We start from the raw sequence: 17,633 nt of genomic DNA, 5'->3' as shown, positions 1-17,633 counted from the left end.
TGGGTCAAGTAAGTGTCTAAATTTTTTCATATGTACTTACCTAATTATTGTGTGTGTACGATTATCTTATAACATAGTAGATTTATATTATATTTATCTCATAAGATAGAGGCCTATCTTACAGACAAACGAACAGCGGAGTTTTGTAGTAATTTTCAATACTATCGCTGGCTGAACATAAATTAAAAATACAATCAATTAAAACATTAATAAAACACACTTAAGCTTGTTTATGCATTTAGTTAATTTAATGCCACATAAAAATTACTACTTATTTTGCATTAACAAAAATTCACACTCGTAATGAAACTCGTAAAAAAAGTTTTTAGAACCGAATAGCAAAAAAATAATAATCCATTCGTCATCATCATCAACAGCCCTTTACAGTCCACTGCTGGACTATAAGCCTCCTCCACTATAGTGGAGGGTTTTGCTATAATCCCAACACTTGGCAGGCGGGTTTTTTTTAAAAAGATTTATGTTTTTCAGAGAGCGTATGGTGAAGGCAGAGTAAAATACATTTGTCACCAACCCCTACTCTTATCGCGGGTGTCGTAAGAGGCGACTTAGGGATTACACATCAAACAGAGAATAATCCATAAATTAAGTCACATCTGTTCACCTAGGTAAATTAATTCCTAGATGAACAAAGGCGACTGCTTCAGTCGACTCAATTCATGTGGGTGATATCACCAGGTTAAAATGGTTTCGAGGTGAAACGACGACACGAAAAATGTACTTTGTTAATCATCATCATCATCATTATCAAGTCATTTAGTCTCCACTGCTAACTCACTCTAATTTACCAGGGGCAAATAAAGGATTTGTACGTACTTTGTTCACCCAGGTGATATCACCTAGCTAGGTGAACAATGTGGGATAATCCAAAAGACTGTTTCTAATATTGTTTTCAGAACATGAACGCGCGCCATTATCCTTGCACGAGTGCCTGGACTCTCCCCCGCCTAAAACAGGGTACAGACGCAGCTGGTTCCTGGTTTTCCTCCTGGCTCCCCTGGCGTATTACCTGGTCGTCGCATGTATTGCCACCACGCCTGTGACACATACTAATCAAATGTACGTAAACCACGAGCTGGAAGACGTAGCGTGGGCAGGCCTCCTACTACGTGGACCGACGATCTGGTGAAGGTCGCGGGAGAAGCCTGGATGCTAACGGCGCAGGACCGGTCTTTATGAAAATCCTTGGGGAGGTCTTTGTCCAGCAGTGGACGTCTTTCGGCTGAAACATACGAAACCAGTAATTTTGGGCACAACTTGTATAAGAATGTCGTACCTGTTCTATATGTCTAGCGCTTAAATTGAAATTCAAATTCAATAATTTATTTCGTAGAATACATAATTACGTGCTCGTTAACTCAGTAGCCTCAGTTAACTCAGTTCCATAACTCAGGTGCCTGAGTTATGGAAGCGGCACGGGAGGGTGTTTTTGTAACGTCAGCCAGACTTCAGATCTTCAGCCCCCCTAGACAAAACGCACTTTTTGATCGAATCGAAAATCGAATCCGTCAAAACTCCATACAAAAAAGGGGCTTTTCGACCACTTTTCGACTGGTTTGCGATTATAATTTGCACTTTGTCTAGACCCACAGGTTAATATGCTCTATCACGTCTCAAAATGTCAATGTCACTCCTCTCGTGTTGCTCTCAAACCTCAGGCACTGAGTTAAGGCTAGACCTATAAAGAAGAACGGTCTTAAAAAAAACTGAGGTATGTCTCGTTACTGTCGGGTCTGGGTTTTTTTTCTATAGGGTGTGACCGTTCTTGTTTAAATACGAATGTTAATGTAGTTGATAGAGATAGATAGATAGTACCATCTTACCAAAAACATTTTCATGTAAAATGTTGCTAAGACGAACCGTATGAACCTTGCACTGTGGAAAAGTTATCAGATCTCGAGTAGAGCCAAGCTTCAAACTACACCTTAGTCAAAATATGTGGCATAGCCATTTCATTGTCGTCACATGGTAATGTGAAACACTACATATATTTCAGATAAAACCCCATGTTTATTTTGATTTTAGGTCCGAGATGGAACAAGAACAACATTCGTTTATGTCCGTCCCTGTAAGCTTCAATTCGGTGTTTCTGTTGCGTCAAGAATGTAAGTGCTGTAGGGAAAAACCGGCTAGAGTTAGATTCTTAACAATTTAAAGACTATTATCCCTGAAAAACGAACATCGTACTACGAACCTACTCCTAGACCCGTAGTATGGTCTTTCGTAGCAGCTTCGAGTATTTCGTAGCAGGTCGCTTTTGTATGTAGCATTGCTACAGCTACGAGTATTTCGTAGCAGGTCGCTTCTGTCTGTAGCATTGTTACAGCTACAAGTATTTCGTAGCAGGTCGCATCTGTGGCATTGCTACAGCTTCGAGCACTTCGTAGCAGGTCACATCTGTAGCATTGCTTCAGCTACGAACACTTCGTAGCAGGTCGCATCTGTAGCATTGCTTCAGCTACAAGCACTTCGTAGCAGGTCACATCTGTAGCATTGCTTCAGCTACGAGCGCTTCGTAGCAGGTCGCATCTGTAGCATTGCTACAGCTAAGAGTGTTTCGTAGCAGGTCGCATCTGTAGCATTGCTTCAGCTACGAGCACTTCGTAGCAGGTCGCATCTGTAGCATTGCTACAGCTTCGAGTATTTCGTAGCAGGTCGCATCTGTAGCATTGTTACAGCTAAGAGTGCTTCATAGCAGGCGCATCTGTAGTGTATTGCTACAAATACGAGTATTTCGTAGCAGGTCGCATCTGTCTGTAGCATTGTTACAGCTACGGGTGCCTCGTAACAGATTATGAATTTAGTTTTTTCTCCTTTTCGTAATTTTCGTAAATGTACAGTTGTCTCAGCACATCAGATTCTGTATCTACCTACATAGCGATTTTTTTCAGCTAACATCACTAGTCGTATTCTACCAAAGAAAAGAAAGAAGAATTCATCTTTCTTGGCGCGTATTCCGGCAAGAAATGAAAAAATTGACTTTTCCAATGGTACGTTCCTTGAATATTACTTAAAATATCATAAGCTACCTATTTGTTTTTATTTTGGTAGATTTTCATAAACTCTCTTTATGATTTATGTGTAGCCCTACTAAACATCCGTATCATATAATTTAATCATAATTCTCAGCTTTAAAATATAAGTCGAACTAACTCCTAATTGATATTATTATTATTATCAGAGTAGTGCCAAGTGCAGTGGCCGCACTCTACTTGTTTTTAATATCAAAATAGTCTGGCATTGTGTAGGTCATTTATTTAAATACTAATCTCGTTTATTATGATACTTTCTTTTGCAGATACCAGAAAAGGTTCTAAGAAATACCAGCCAGTATGTCCTTCAGTTACACGCCCAGTACAAGGTAAGTAAGTACCGTAATTATCATCATCATCATTTCAGCCACAGGACGTCCACAGCTGAACATAGGCCTCCCCTAATGATAGCCATAATGGCCAGTTGGTGGCGTCCTGCATCCAGCGCCTTCCTGCTACCTTTATGAGGTCGTCGGTCCACCTTGTGGGTGGACGTCCTACGCTGCGCATTCCGGTACGTGGCCTCCACTCCCGAACCTTTCCTCCTCCTCCAGAAGTACGATAATACGAGTAGCAGTAGGTAGATTACTTATTATAAGTTATTATATTAATTATCGCAAACGAAAACGCAGCGTGGGACGTCCACCCACAAGGTGGCCCGATGACATCATAAAGGTAGCAGGAAAGCGCTGGACGCAGGCCGCTACCAACCGGGTAACATGGAAAGCATTGGGGGAGGCCTATGTTCAGCTGTGGACGTCCTATGGCTGAGATGATGATGATGATTTATGTTTGTAACAACAACAAAGTTTAATATTTTTCAGGTTCTTATGAAAGTGATGATTATATTTTTAAGCAATATAACCTGACAGGAGTTGTATATTATCGGAACCAGCTCTCGAAGGGAGGGTATTACGAATCACCGCTGTGCCGGGCTCGACACAGGATTGCAGTTATTGTGCCTTACAGGTAAATAAGTATCTGGCTAACTAAAGTAAATATGTCTATAAAAATAAATAACGCCCGTGTTCACAAACATTACTATGAGGCCTCTCAGTGCGTAGTATAGGACGCACAGGGTGACACACGAACCAATCACAGAGCTCTATTCAATCGATTGCGTTCGATTTGCTGCTTCACCTAAGCAAGCATAGTTTGTGAATACGGGCGTAAGTATTAAGTACCTACATGAGTAAATATTCTTGACTGACTTGTATTTTAAAATGCCATCTTATTTACTTTTCATTTGTAGAAATCGAGAGAGGAATTTGGTCGTGTTTCTATATGTGATGCATCCATTTTTGATCGAACAAGGATTAGAATATAGGATTTTTGTTATAGAGCAAAGTGGTAAGCGACGTTTTTTGTTTTATCTAAATGGACTAAATAGTTCCAAATTATTTTTAATAGAACTGGGTGATATTGAAAGGAACTTGTGTAAATAGTTACCTATCTTAAGTATTTGTTTTTCTGTCATCATCATTATCACTTCAGCCACAGGACGTCCACTGCTGATCATAGGCATCCCCCAATGATTTCCACATCGCCCGGTTGGTTGCGGTCTGCATCCAGCGCCTTCATGCTACCTTTTTAAAGGTCGTCGGTATATCTTGTGGTTGGACGTCCCACGCTCCACTCCAAAACCTCGCTGTCCCATTGACCGTCAGTTCTGCTGATCTAGACTATGATGTTGATTCTATGTCTTTACCGAAATTGGAAAACTTACGCTTGCACCCTACTTACTAAGATTTTAGTGTCAAATAACTAAAATTGGTAGAGTATCCACTGTTTCTGTTACATGCTCGCTCATTTGAAAAACACTATCCAGGGAAAGAACAATTCAACAGGGGTCGCCTTCTGAACGTGGGCTACTTAGAGGCGAAGAAGCACGGCAACTGGGAGTGCATGGTGTTCCACGATGTAGACCTTCTGCCGACCACCGACAGGATAAAATACAGCTGTCCAACTTGGCCGCGACATATGTCCGCGTATGTCATTGGGAGGCCGGAATCGTTTGTATCTATTTATTTTATTTTTCAACAAACTAGGTTCCTCTAACTGATGGGTTCCCCTAGTGGGGGTGTACTCCTTAGGGTGGGCGTAGGGACCTGGAAAGGGGGATGCGAGCCACAGAATCCTGCGACCGCTAAGAAAATCCAGACTGCTCGATGCGAAATGGCTGAAAGGCGGGGGGTGACTCAAATAATTTAGGGAACCCCTGCTCTAACTAATCATCATCATCATCTCAGCTATAGGACGTCCACTGCTGAACATAGGCCTTCCCCAATGTTTTCCATGTTGCCCGGTTGGTAGCGGTCTACGTCCAGCGCCTTCCTGCTTTAATAATAAGGAAAGGAACGATAATGTATACAAATTTCAAGAACCTTCGATCGTTTCATTTCGTTTGGTTTCAGCCAAATGACATCCACTACTGGACAAAGGCCTCCCCCTAATTTCCATAACGACCGGTCCTGCGGTGCCCGCATCCAGGTACTTCCACCGCCTTCACCAGATCGTCGGTCCACCTAGTCCACCGCCTTCCATTTCTTCAAGAAATGTAGTCACATTGAGTGATGCGATGACATTATTATGTATTTTTCATTTTCAGAGAAAATTACAAAAGTCACTATGGCGGCGTATCTGTAATGACTCCAAGTCAATTTGAAAAGGTGAACGGGTATTCTAACCGTTACTGGGGGTGGGGCGGGGAGGACACCGACATGTTCTGGAGGTAAGTTCTAGAGGTATAGTAGAATTTTGTCCAATGACCCCAAGCTACCCATCCTTATCGCTCGCGCATAATTATATTGCTGTCGCGACTGTGCGACGGGCGGCTGCAGTGAGTGTGCGAGCGCGACAGCAACATAATTACGCGCGAGCAATAAGGATGGGTAGCTTGGGGTCATTGGACAAAATTCTACGTGCTCACAGACCGGACTTTAGAAGCAAAACATTAATTGCGTTTACCTACAGTTCCTCTTACAAAAGACAAATGAAATATAGCCTTCATTACCTTACTCACACCCACGAAGTTAAGTCTTAACCCTCTACCAAACACGCTGTATAATACCAAATAATATTTATTTATAGTGTTAATGTTAATATTGTTTCAGAATTAAGCATTCAGGTCTTGCTCTGACCAGATATAGCAAATCTATCGCTAAATATATGGCCCTACCGCATAAACAGGAACCGGAGAATCCTACCAGGTACTGTACTAGTACCTGTACTGTAACTACTGTACAGTGTGGGCTATTAGATGATGTTTTAAAATTTTGTATTATTCCAGAAAGAAACTTCTCAAAACTGCAATGGATGAGAAATCCTACAAAATCGACGGTTTGTCAAACTGCCACTACAAAATAGTATCCAAAACTATGTATCATACATACACACATATTTTAGTCGATATTAATCCTAACAAGACAATGTCATGGGAATAAAGTTTCTCGTTTAAACATTTTTTTATATATTACGTACCTACCATACTACCTACTTACCCTACCAACTAATTGTATTGATTTCAATTTCCCCGCCAACGTAGCCCGCCAAGAAACTACATTTTGTTTTTTTTTTAATATTTTATACCTAGATAAATCGTGCGTTGAACGGAACGTAATTTAGACAGGCTTGCCACAATGCTAAAATTTACCCGGAAAATGGGTATCTGCGGAGATGTAACGTTTGGGGTCTCAGTAATAATACGAAAATAGTGAAAATAAATGGTTTTCTCTCATTGGGGTTATTCAGATTATCAACCTCCCATTCATCACCCATAAATGATACAAATAACTTTCAAATAAGTAACGGCGCGCGGCACGCGGCATGCGGGCGGTCCTTGTCAGCTTGGGTTTAATTTAACGTCAAGTCGTGTGAAATCTGAATGAATACAGCGAATCAAATAATCAAGGTATTGTATTCTTTATTTTGTCTCGTTTATAAGTATTTAATGAGTGAAATTCATTTCAGTATAACGATATAAGTAATTAGGTACGTTAAAAACATACACAAAGTACAATAATATTGGGAATAAACCTTACTTCTAAGATAATTGATTAATTCTACATCCTTCTTTTTATTTTGTTTATGAAATTATTTTAAGAAATTTATTTTTCATCATAAATTGTGGTAATTTTTTTTAAAACGTGGCAACATCGTTCCTGTCTGGCTGTCTGTCGATGAAATGTCAGTTGTTATTGCGGTTTGCGGCAGATGGTGACATTTTCTGTCGGAATATTCTGTGTATTTTTTAAGTGATTTCTCGTACTTTCACCGAATTTTACTGTTTAAATCGTGCAGTAAATTAAATAAACGTGTTTGTTTACTCCGCTCATCGTGAAGTACGAGATTTTGGGATTCTAAATTACATAAACAGTGCTGTTTCCTTGGAAAGACTTGTTTTTTGTGTTTAATTTGGTTCGTTTATAAAGCTGTGACTTCATAATTCATCGGCAAGCAGTTTCTAAGGTAAGTTTTTTAATTATATTACCGCCTAGCAATAAACATTGCCTATTGATACACCCACGCTTTGTGCTAAATTTAGAAAATCACTGCAGGATCTTGTAAGTCATTCTTGTTCTTCAGTTAATTACTTTGCCTTATTCGTGTTTTTAGTGTGCTACGCAATTCAAAGCTCTAAATTATTTCATAAATTAAGTTCAATTAAATATTGACAGCTCCATAATATTAGTTCAATTTTATATATTTTTAGCATAATTATGTCCATAATTTAATATATTAATTAATTAAACTGGCACTGTTGCACTCTAAGTATGCCTCAACTTTTATTTATTTCAACTTAACTGGAAAAACAAATTAAATTGATTAGATCAAAAATATTGGTTTTCAATTAAATATAGAGCCTAAATCTGACTAATATACTAACAACTTTGATAACATAATTAATCATGGTTCATGACATTGGAACATTAATACTTTGTTATTAATTTTGAAACACCAACATGTAAATTACGGAGATTATCCTTCCCTGATCAAATCAATTACTTATTATTATGAATATCTAGTCTACTTGTGATTGTTGACTTGATTTTAAAGAATTGTAGATAAAATTTAAACTATTAGTTAATTTTAAAATTTCATAGTATCTTTATTAAAATTATTTACACACACTAAGTACTAAGTACAGCTTGTACGGACAACAGCACATCAGACTTTAAATTTTTGTTGGAAATTAGTCTGTATTACAATGAGATAAGACACCACTGTGTACACCTGGATGAGCTGTGGTGTGTACTAAGGTGATTTTGTAGTGGGCTTTATTCGTATAACGAAGCTGGTGGTAATCTGGTACGCAAACTACATATAGAGCCAAAGTCTATTTCTTTATTTGGTTAGACTACTATAAGATTTGTAAGTTACCCGATGATTAAGTAGGTATTCAAAGAAAAAAACTGAATTAAAAGACTCATAATTTTAAAATATTCAAATCAAATTTGAAAAAACATTTGCCTGGACATATGTAGTAGGCTTGCAAATCCTCAATTGCTCTTAAAAAAACTTAGAAAGTTCCATTATGTCATTAATGTAACAAGGATAAATAATAAAATTGTTGAAAGACTGCTCTTGCAATAATGATTATAATTTTACCCTCTGAAATGCAATAACTATTTTCCTTTTATCCGACTACAAATTAAATTAATCAACACCGTTTATTGTGCATGCATACCTGACCACAGTAATTGCTTGTTTCCTATCACCGCACTGTGTGGACACAATTTTGCAGCAAAGATCTTATTGAAATGACCTTCAGTTTGACGTCTGGATGCCTAACGTACTTGAGGATGTTGTCCATTACGTTCGTCACTATGGTCAAATTGTAACACTTAAAACGGCACATGGACAATTTTCCACTTGGTTTTCTATTAACTGGTTAAACAACTAACTCTCATCTGAATCTTCATTTTCTGTAAGAAATATTTTAGTCTTTATCTATAATACCATATCATAAAGATTCTTATTATAAAGTTGCATATTACATCAGCTGAAAGGTAAATATACATAATATACTGAAACTATGCAACACACAAATACACCTAATTATCAACAGTTACACAATTTTGTATCTACCCAATCATGTAACTGGCGATTATTTTATGTTAAAACATCTGTTTTATACATAAATAGTTATAAATGCATTTTGATAGCTTTTACATGTACACTCCACTAAAATAAATATTTATTTATTTATTTATTTAAGGATAGTACACAGCACAATATCAATTATATTACATACTTATTCATGTTATGAAAATATTTTCAGTTTACATAATATTATGTATTTGAAGAAGATCGCACGTTTGTATTTCATAACGTGACTAAAGGTAAACAAATGTTACGAAATTGGTCTCTGCAAATGTTACTAATCACACAATAAAATTCGACATACAATTTGTAGACTAATTGAGTTTCTAATTTCAGTAAGTAAATATTATTTCAGCAGTCAATTTCTTCTAAAATAGGCTCACTTCGTCTATTCCCGTTTTCTGTAGGCAAAAAACAACTTAGTAACAATTTTATTCGGATATTTTAGCTTTCTAGTGTAACAGTGCGACATCCGCTAATGGCTTTTAGTTAATTTTTTTGTAGTAACGTTTCCGAATATGACTAGGCCACATTCGATAGCAAAAACAATAATATTCGATAGCAATTTGTAATAGGTAGCCACAAAAGTTATGGCTATGTAATGATACCGTGTTGCGCAATGTTGCTCCACAAAAAATAACTGCGGCGTGGATGCACCAAAATAGGCGTGTTTACCTGAGGATTTAACGCTAAGAACTGGCAGCAAGGTTATCAGCACGAGGTCGTCTCTTGAACAAATTGACACAAGTATTTCGCTACTGCAGTGAATCGCGACATTGAATTGTTTAAGTTTTAGGAATGCGCAGTTAAAATAAAGCTCTATACATTTCGTATAGACCTTATGGGCGCCTCTAAGTTGAAGGCCCTCTATTATAAGCTTCTATTATTCTTCGGCCGTTTGGTGTAGTGGTTCGAAACGGACTACTATGCCTAGAGGTCCCGGGTTCGATTCTTGGCCGGGCAGAAATTGAAATGATGGATTTTAATTTCTGTGATGGGTCTGGGTGTTACTATGTATTATAATATGTATGTATTTACAAAAGAAAGTATTTCAGTATGTTTATATCCGTTGTCTAGTACCCAACAAGCTTTGCTTAGTTTGGGACTAGAAGCGTAGTGTAAAATGTCCAAGGATATTATTATTATTAAAATTGAAAGATCATAGCTGATATTCTATTATTAGCATAGCATCAGCGATTGGTGTTCCTGCGAGTATAGGGTTCACATCCTTCTTGCAACATAACCTGGCATTAAACAGCCATCTGCTATACATTCGCGTCCAATTGGAGTTATAAAAATAGTATGTTGATCCGGTTTATGATTATTTAAAGGATTTTCCTGATTGCCGATGAAAATTTTAAAATATACCATGGCGTTAATCTTCCTTATTTATTTTTATAATGTGACCTCGCTAAATACATTTTCTGTTTCATCCATGTCTTTTTCCTTTCCAGCTTGATCCCGAATTCCCGACAATCCCGACCTATCCTAACTAAAAACTCAAGACCTTCCCGTGCCTCAAGACCCTACTCATCTACTTATATTATTTTTAATTAACCCAATTACCATGTCCGGGTTCAAAGTTAAAGTATTCTGCATTTTTTTATTCTTTTTCGCGTGTCTCATGACATACAGTATGTATTTGTATATCTTCGAGAAATACAACAAGAATCAACACTTTCTTATGATAGGAAGTATGTTTGCGTTAACTTAACCGCGTTTTAAGTTAATATCTATTATTATTAAACCAAATGGTTTAACTACTAAATGCTTTGTGCTATGTCTGTATGGTATTAGTCTTGGAGTAACGCTGTAATTTTCATGCGATCGTAGGCTCCAGCAAATTAAAGGTTGATTATGTTATTTTGAACAGATGCATATTCTTATGTAATTTCTGAAAGTGTGACTGATCTATCTCTGTCCTACTGAAATAGCATTCTATTAATTCATATTTTATTACTATTAAATACGCCCACATTTTGATAAAGAAATCCATTTAAAACACCATTTCTGAAACGTCTGTAACCAATTCAGTAGCTTAATATTGATTACATATAATTTGGCCTATGTTTGTTTTTATTTATTGGGATAAGTAACCTGTAATGGCAGATGTATGAAGTCGCCACACATAGGTAACACCCGTATGTGTATCACACATACGCGGCATATCCAGTTTGACCTGCGCCGTTTCTGCACCTACCTAGGAGTTAAACTAATGCCCGCTATTCATGTTTATAAAGTTTAAAACATTTAATTTAACGGTTATTGTAACGGAGGGTACAATTTATGCAGCTTTAAGAATTTGGATCCGCTCGCTTCATGACCACCCACTGGAAACATGCTTATTGAACAACAACGTTGTTTTGCACTGTGTAATTTAAATGAAACGATTTATTTGAAGACTTTTGTTTGTCTTCAAACGTCTATAAAGTCCAGTAATAGACTTAGTTACATGAGGATATAACGTTCTACAAAATGTAATTTAGTGCAAATGGACAGGCAAACTTCAATAGACGCAGACCACTTTTTGTCGGCCGATAGTTGAGTCGGGCTGTTAATCAGTATGGATGGACATTGGACATGTATGAAAGTGCGCACATTGGTATCGTCCAATTGTTCATACAAATTAGAATTGGGTCCAACTATAGGCCGACTAAATGTCTGTTGTCTGCGGGGAGTCTTAAAGTCTAACTCTAAATTAACTACGTTTTTGCTTGTTAGAGGTAATTTAAAGCAATGTTTTATCTTTCAGTCAGATGTCTCTTGGATTTTATTTTAACCTACTGGCAGAGTTAATGAAAATGGAAATTACACAATATTTGACTAGTATCATTTGTAATTTTTTAAAATTTCTAATATTGTAGCTTTATCTTCAAAATTTTTATTTTTTTAATATTGTAGCCTTTACTATCTTCATAATCTGATATTATATACAATAATATTACCTTCCACTCTCATCGTAATTTACTCGTTTATATAATATGTGGATGACGTGGTTGGTTTCACAATGGACATGGCGCACAATTTTTGTTGAAGATTTCAAAAAATACTACAAAAAATTAGAATGAATACTGTATTTTTACTTTTTTGATATCTTTAAAAATGACTGAAATATTCAAGCTCAAAGTGCGCTCTTCCGCTAGGAGCGATTTTCCGCGCGGATTTTGAAAATGTGACGTAGTAACATGAAAAGCTGCATGTAAGATATTATCTGTGTACAATGGTTAGAATGGTTAGTAGGGGAGCCGAAGCGGGGATTTCGGGACTTACTAAAGAGTGGCAGACTAACATACAAGGAAATACTTTGTACCTGGTTGATTACCTTTAAGTATGAATTTTTGATATAAAACGGCATTAGTTCTTATGCCTCTCACCCAAAAAATACCTCAATTAAGCCCAAATTTGAGACCGCAGCCAAACTTTGAGTGACGATGGAAACTAGCCTAGATGGAGGACACATGAAATTGAACTTCTGCTTCTTCATTGATAAAGACTTATCATTTACCATACATTATCATTTTGTATTCCATTTTCAAGTCACGGTTCAAGTCGAATACTACACAAATAAGTCTAATATGTTAAGTTTTCAATGGCAAAGTTTCAATTAAATTGTTTAAATTTTAGAGGTAGAAAATATTGTTCAAGCAAGCGACGGTATGTCTATGGACAATCACAAAAAGCTACGTATTTTTTTCGCGGAGCGACGATCGACCTATCTCACCTCCCCAATGGTCGAAACGTGACTGACGTTAACCGAATAGAACACTGTGATTGGTTCCTGGTGTTCGGTTTAACGGCAATCTTGTATTATTACTCAAAATTTTAGGTACCTAAAATCGTGTGAACAACGTATTTCGCTTTCTCAATTCAAAATAATTATAAGAAGATATTTTTTTGACTATTGTGTGGAAAGTATATTTAATTACGATGATTTTAGTATATGCTACACACAAATTGAATGAAAATTGTGAATGCAGTAACCAAATGTTTCATTGCAACCGAAGGTGTGACACGATGAGAACGCGAAAAATGACCCCGTTTTTTATCGTTTCATGTGATTTTTTCGTATTATTTTTGCTTCTATTACGATACAATTTATTTTGTATGTAGCTAAATAGTTATTTTATCATCTGATTTCAAAGGTATTGTTCTAACTTATACCGTTTATGAACTATTATTGTGTGACCATCAAATTTGAGTGTAAATGAGAAGTACCCATAAACGAGGTCACAAAATTCGGAAAGAACATAGCGAAATCTATTTATTCACCAATTCACACCGGAAAACTTTCCAAGTAAAATTAACAAATAACTGGACTATTTACTCGTTATTGAGCACAGAGACACAAACTTGGTTATTTTTCCAGAAAATTTATATTTAAGTGCATAAATGTAAAAATGGCTTCATAGTGCACAAAATTGGCAATAGGTGGCATAATAATGGTTACTTTTTTAGCGCCTAGTTTGAAATGTGATTGAACGATGACAACTAACAACAGTTGTCAGTTAGGTAAAATTTTATTTTAGTTGGAAAAAGACAAAAAGTGGTAAATGGGTTAACGTGCGGGGGCTGCAAAATCATGTTGTGACGTCACGCGCGAATATTGGAAATTTTTGAAAATTTTAAAATGTCCGTAAACTTCTCGAGGCTCTATCTTCGGTAATACTGGATGGATTGAGGTGAAATAAAAACTAGTGTAATGTGTGTGATCTAAACTTTAAATTAAGTCATAATTTAACTTAATATTACAACTTATGCGTGTTGTCCATTGTAATCCTAGTAAGTAAGTAATATTATTTATAGTTATACATATTGTGAAGCTGTTTGTCTTCCCAAATAAATGAAAAAAAAAAAATTTAGTAAAGTAAACAATTTGATGTTCTATCTTCTTAGCATAAGTCGGCTGGCGATAATGGCGGTTTTCTTTTGTTGGCTTCCCAGACGTACCATGACTGGCAGTCTGGTGAATACCGGCCTTATCGAATTAGGCTGACTTTGAGGACCGTGACGAGGATATTAGCAACTCTATTCTAACTAGAATATTCACGAAACAACTAGACTCCAAACGAGATGGAAATGCGACCTTGGACTCGATACGGAGGCAGTACCTAATGTGGACAATTTTACACGAATAGCTTATGTTGGGTAATAACTGTATGCATATTTATCACGTGTGTCTCTGATGTAGTAAGAGTTACTTTAGTTACTTTATTTTTCTCAGCGGTTCTTGCTGCAATAAGAGAAATAATGTCCTTTCCACCTTGTTTTAAAACAATTGTGTTTCAAATACAAAGCAGAAATCGCAAGTTAATTGTTTCGTTTACGTATTCGGGCTCCTCTAGACAACCCCTACATAGGTGACAGTTTAAATTCGGAAAAGTTCTTCGACTCGACTTCGCTACTACATACCTACTTCTTTAGTACATAGATATACGTCGCTCTGTGAAGCGAATGCGAAATTCAATCTGCCCCTAATTCTACTTAGTCTACAGGTACGTACCTACAGTCTAATTTGCTACGAAATTTACTACATCATTCTTCTGTTATCCACATGCGTCACTCTACATAGAATAGACATGACGGTGCAAAATAAGCTAATACAATAGAAAGCAAATCTACGAAATGGAAATGAAAACCGAAGCAGTATGGCAGGACTATTCCGGAACGCTATTTACGTATTTCGGTTCTGTCTGTCACCGTCCCTCATGTAGATATCTCGCTTTGTGTGAGAGGGATGGTGATTCGATTCGGAAAATGTTTTTCGAAGTAATCTGGCGGACTCGATCTCATTCATGGATCAAATATGCAAATCTAAGGCGGCCAACTTTATAATAAGTCAATGCGGGACACCCACCCCTATCCACAATAAGACTTAGGATTTGTTGGAATTGTTAATGGTGTAAGTAGGTACTGAAATTAGAAACAAACAACACTACTACCGAATTAACATTTATTTTTAAAATCATATTTTTCACATGAGTGGCATTTTTTTAATAGGTCTGGGTTTTGGTTCAGAATGTCCAAAAAGTTTTCACAGCTGCCCAAATTGAATTTTATAATTAGCATTGCACGTAATGTTTCTACTTTTAGTGACGACTTTTCGGATGTCCATAAGCTGTTCATTAAGGAAAAAACTCGTTCCGTAGGAGCGTTTGTTCCTGGCAAACAAAGTAGGTACTGGACGATGGCTAGGCAAAAGTCATTTGTATTTTGATGTGGAACACTTTTATGCGAGCAAAACGATGGGAAAAGAGGAATGCGGGACATACGGGACGCCTCGGACGATTTGCGGGACTATTTTATTAAATATTGCAATGCGGAATTGCAACTGTCATTACGGGACGGTCCCGCAGAATGCGGGACGGTTGGCCGCCTTATGCAAATCATGCAATCAATGGAGCGCAATGTTTTACGAAATGCATGCGCCAATAAACACTGTACATCCAAATTCCAGAATATTAAATCGAGCTTGAAATAAAAGTCTGAATGTGGGAACGATTTGTATTTCGTTCAGTTCGCAACAATCTTACAGGTTCAATGGAAGAGCAACAATTGGGGAGCTATCGTTATTCAAGCATATGATGGAGATTTATCACATTGGGAATTTAGCAGATTTAACCTACTTTTCGATCTTCTTCTTTCTTCAAATTGGATGTTTTTTTTATCAGAACGGCTGTTTTCCAATCTCCGCCCGAAAACTAGATTAATTTTCCCGTCAAGATAACCTTTTTTTGCGTGTGAACGTCCAAGATTGATTAAATTGCTTAAATGTTAGCGCTACGAAGGTTATCTTAGAGGCCTGTAGACAACGCAACATTTCATTCCCATTCAAGTTCGCTTCGCTACCTCCCAAAACTATTTGCAAAACAGTGGTTCGATACCATTTATCATTGTTATCATCGATTCGATAGTCCAATCTTGACTCTACCTGTTGGCAGTGTAAAGTTTTATGATTCGATGTGCAAAAGTCGGTCAATCGAGTGGCCACACAATCGTTACATCGTAATCGGGAATGCATAATGGAAGGACACGTAGGGTGCGTGAGTGGTAATCGATACATCGGTGTGAAGTGACAGCTCTCTAACGACTTTTTAACTTTTGAAGCCAAGCCGAGCAGAAAGGCAGAGGGCTATGGTTTTGGCGGTGATGCCTGGTGCTAAATGACGTGGATGTAATATCGGGTCTCGCACGCCTTTATGCCCTAAATTGCGTTAAAATTTGCCTGATTTTGCCTTAAGTTTTTGGCATAAAAATGATAGATTATCGGTGCGGATCATATAGGAAATTTGGTACGGCCTCTCAAATGTATGGTATGAAAATGTCTTCAAATATTCTTATTCAAATGGCATTGAGCACTCGTATAAAAAGGTAAGAATATCCTGCCTCTATTGTAAGTTGTTTACCAGCGTTTTACAATAGTATGACACCATTGATTAATTGATATGCCAAGGAAAATCATACCGCGTCGTTATCCCGCATCACTACTTAGTTAACAGCTAACGCCACGATTCTCTCATTTAAGTCATAAATAAGATAACGCGGCATCTCTGATAGATACTGGTACACTAATTGCTTGCAGATTGAAAGCTGTTGGCTTAGCGGCGGACGATAACAACGCAATTAGAAGCAGTAGATTCGCTTTCATGATAACTTTGATTTGTAGAGTTCCAGACTCCAGTGTTGAGTATAATGTCGTCTACATAAACAACAATAGAACGATTCATGCAGACAAAGATGCACTGAAGAACCTAACGCCGTATGCTTTATTTTCGTGGTTTCCTTCGAGATGTTATTTCTTGAGATTTTCGTAACTTTAGAGTTTGGAAAACCAACTGTTATCGTATGGATTCGATCTTACTCTTACATAAGAGTACCTTAGGTAGAATATTCGAGAACTTATTATATTGCCCATAAATCGCATAAATGACTTGCGCACTCATGCGTGTAATGCAGTGCTTAAATCAAATGCTTTTTAGAATGCCTATTACATGTTGCTGCGCGTACGCAAGTGACATAATTTTACGCAAAAAAGATCATACAACCGATACACCGATAGTTTATGAGAGGATTAAAATCTATCCCTTTCACTCTAAGCGAGATACATGAATGAGCGACCGTGACAAATAGATCCAACAGTGATGGGATCGCTTCTCCTTCCACTGTGTCATAATAAAGTTATGATTTAATCTCGTGCCAGGAAACAAAGGCCATGTTTATTACTTGCGCACTTGAATCGTCTGCGAGTTGTCAATCGACGTTTTGTTTGCACGCTCAAGGCATTATGGCCGTTGCAGTAGCCATATTGTTTTAAACAAAGGTCGTGAACGCTAACAATAATAAAGATAAGTTTGGTTTGGGTTATTTCTAAACGTAGTGTTCAGGCTGAGGATTTTTCAAGTTTTGTTACAGTTTTCAGTCTAATTTTTGTTAATCCCAGGAACTCTACATTATTACTATAGACATTCGATATTTAGGTAGAGT

General features: G+C 37.2%; 2 protein-coding genes across 2 annotated transcripts; both read left to right on the top strand.

The window, feature by feature from the left end:
- Nucleotides 1–677: 677 nt before the first annotated feature.
- Nucleotides 678–2,502, top strand: LOC114353588 (uncharacterized). The gene is made up of 3 exons (XM_028305646.1): nucleotides 678–696; nucleotides 915–1,077; nucleotides 2,044–2,502. The coding sequence occupies exons 1-3, from the start codon at nucleotides 678–680 to the stop codon at nucleotides 2,171–2,173; spliced, it is 312 nt and encodes a 103-aa protein (XP_028161447.1). The 3' UTR covers nucleotides 2,174–2,502.
- A 1,320-nt stretch (nucleotides 2,503–3,822) lies between these two features.
- LOC114353598 (beta-1,4-N-acetylgalactosaminyltransferase bre-4-like) lies at nucleotides 3,823–6,561 on the top strand. The gene is made up of 7 exons (XM_028305659.1): nucleotides 3,823–3,844; nucleotides 3,875–4,019; nucleotides 4,303–4,400; nucleotides 4,879–5,062; nucleotides 5,659–5,781; nucleotides 6,164–6,259; nucleotides 6,340–6,561. The coding sequence occupies exons 1-7, from the start codon at nucleotides 3,823–3,825 to the stop codon at nucleotides 6,491–6,493; spliced, it is 822 nt and encodes a 273-aa protein (XP_028161460.1). The 3' UTR covers nucleotides 6,494–6,561.
- The last annotated feature ends 11,072 nt before the right edge of the window (nucleotides 6,562–17,633 follow it).

The sequence above is a fragment of the Ostrinia furnacalis genome, unplaced genomic scaffold (genome assembly GCF_004193835.3).
Source record: "Ostrinia furnacalis isolate ACB-3 unplaced genomic scaffold, ASM419383v2 OfSCF1744, whole genome shotgun sequence".
NCBI classification, from domain to species: domain Eukaryota; kingdom Metazoa; phylum Arthropoda; class Insecta; order Lepidoptera; family Crambidae; genus Ostrinia; species Ostrinia furnacalis.
The sequence above is the reverse complement of the archived record's forward strand: the minus strand, read 5'-3'. Positions and strand labels throughout refer to the sequence as shown.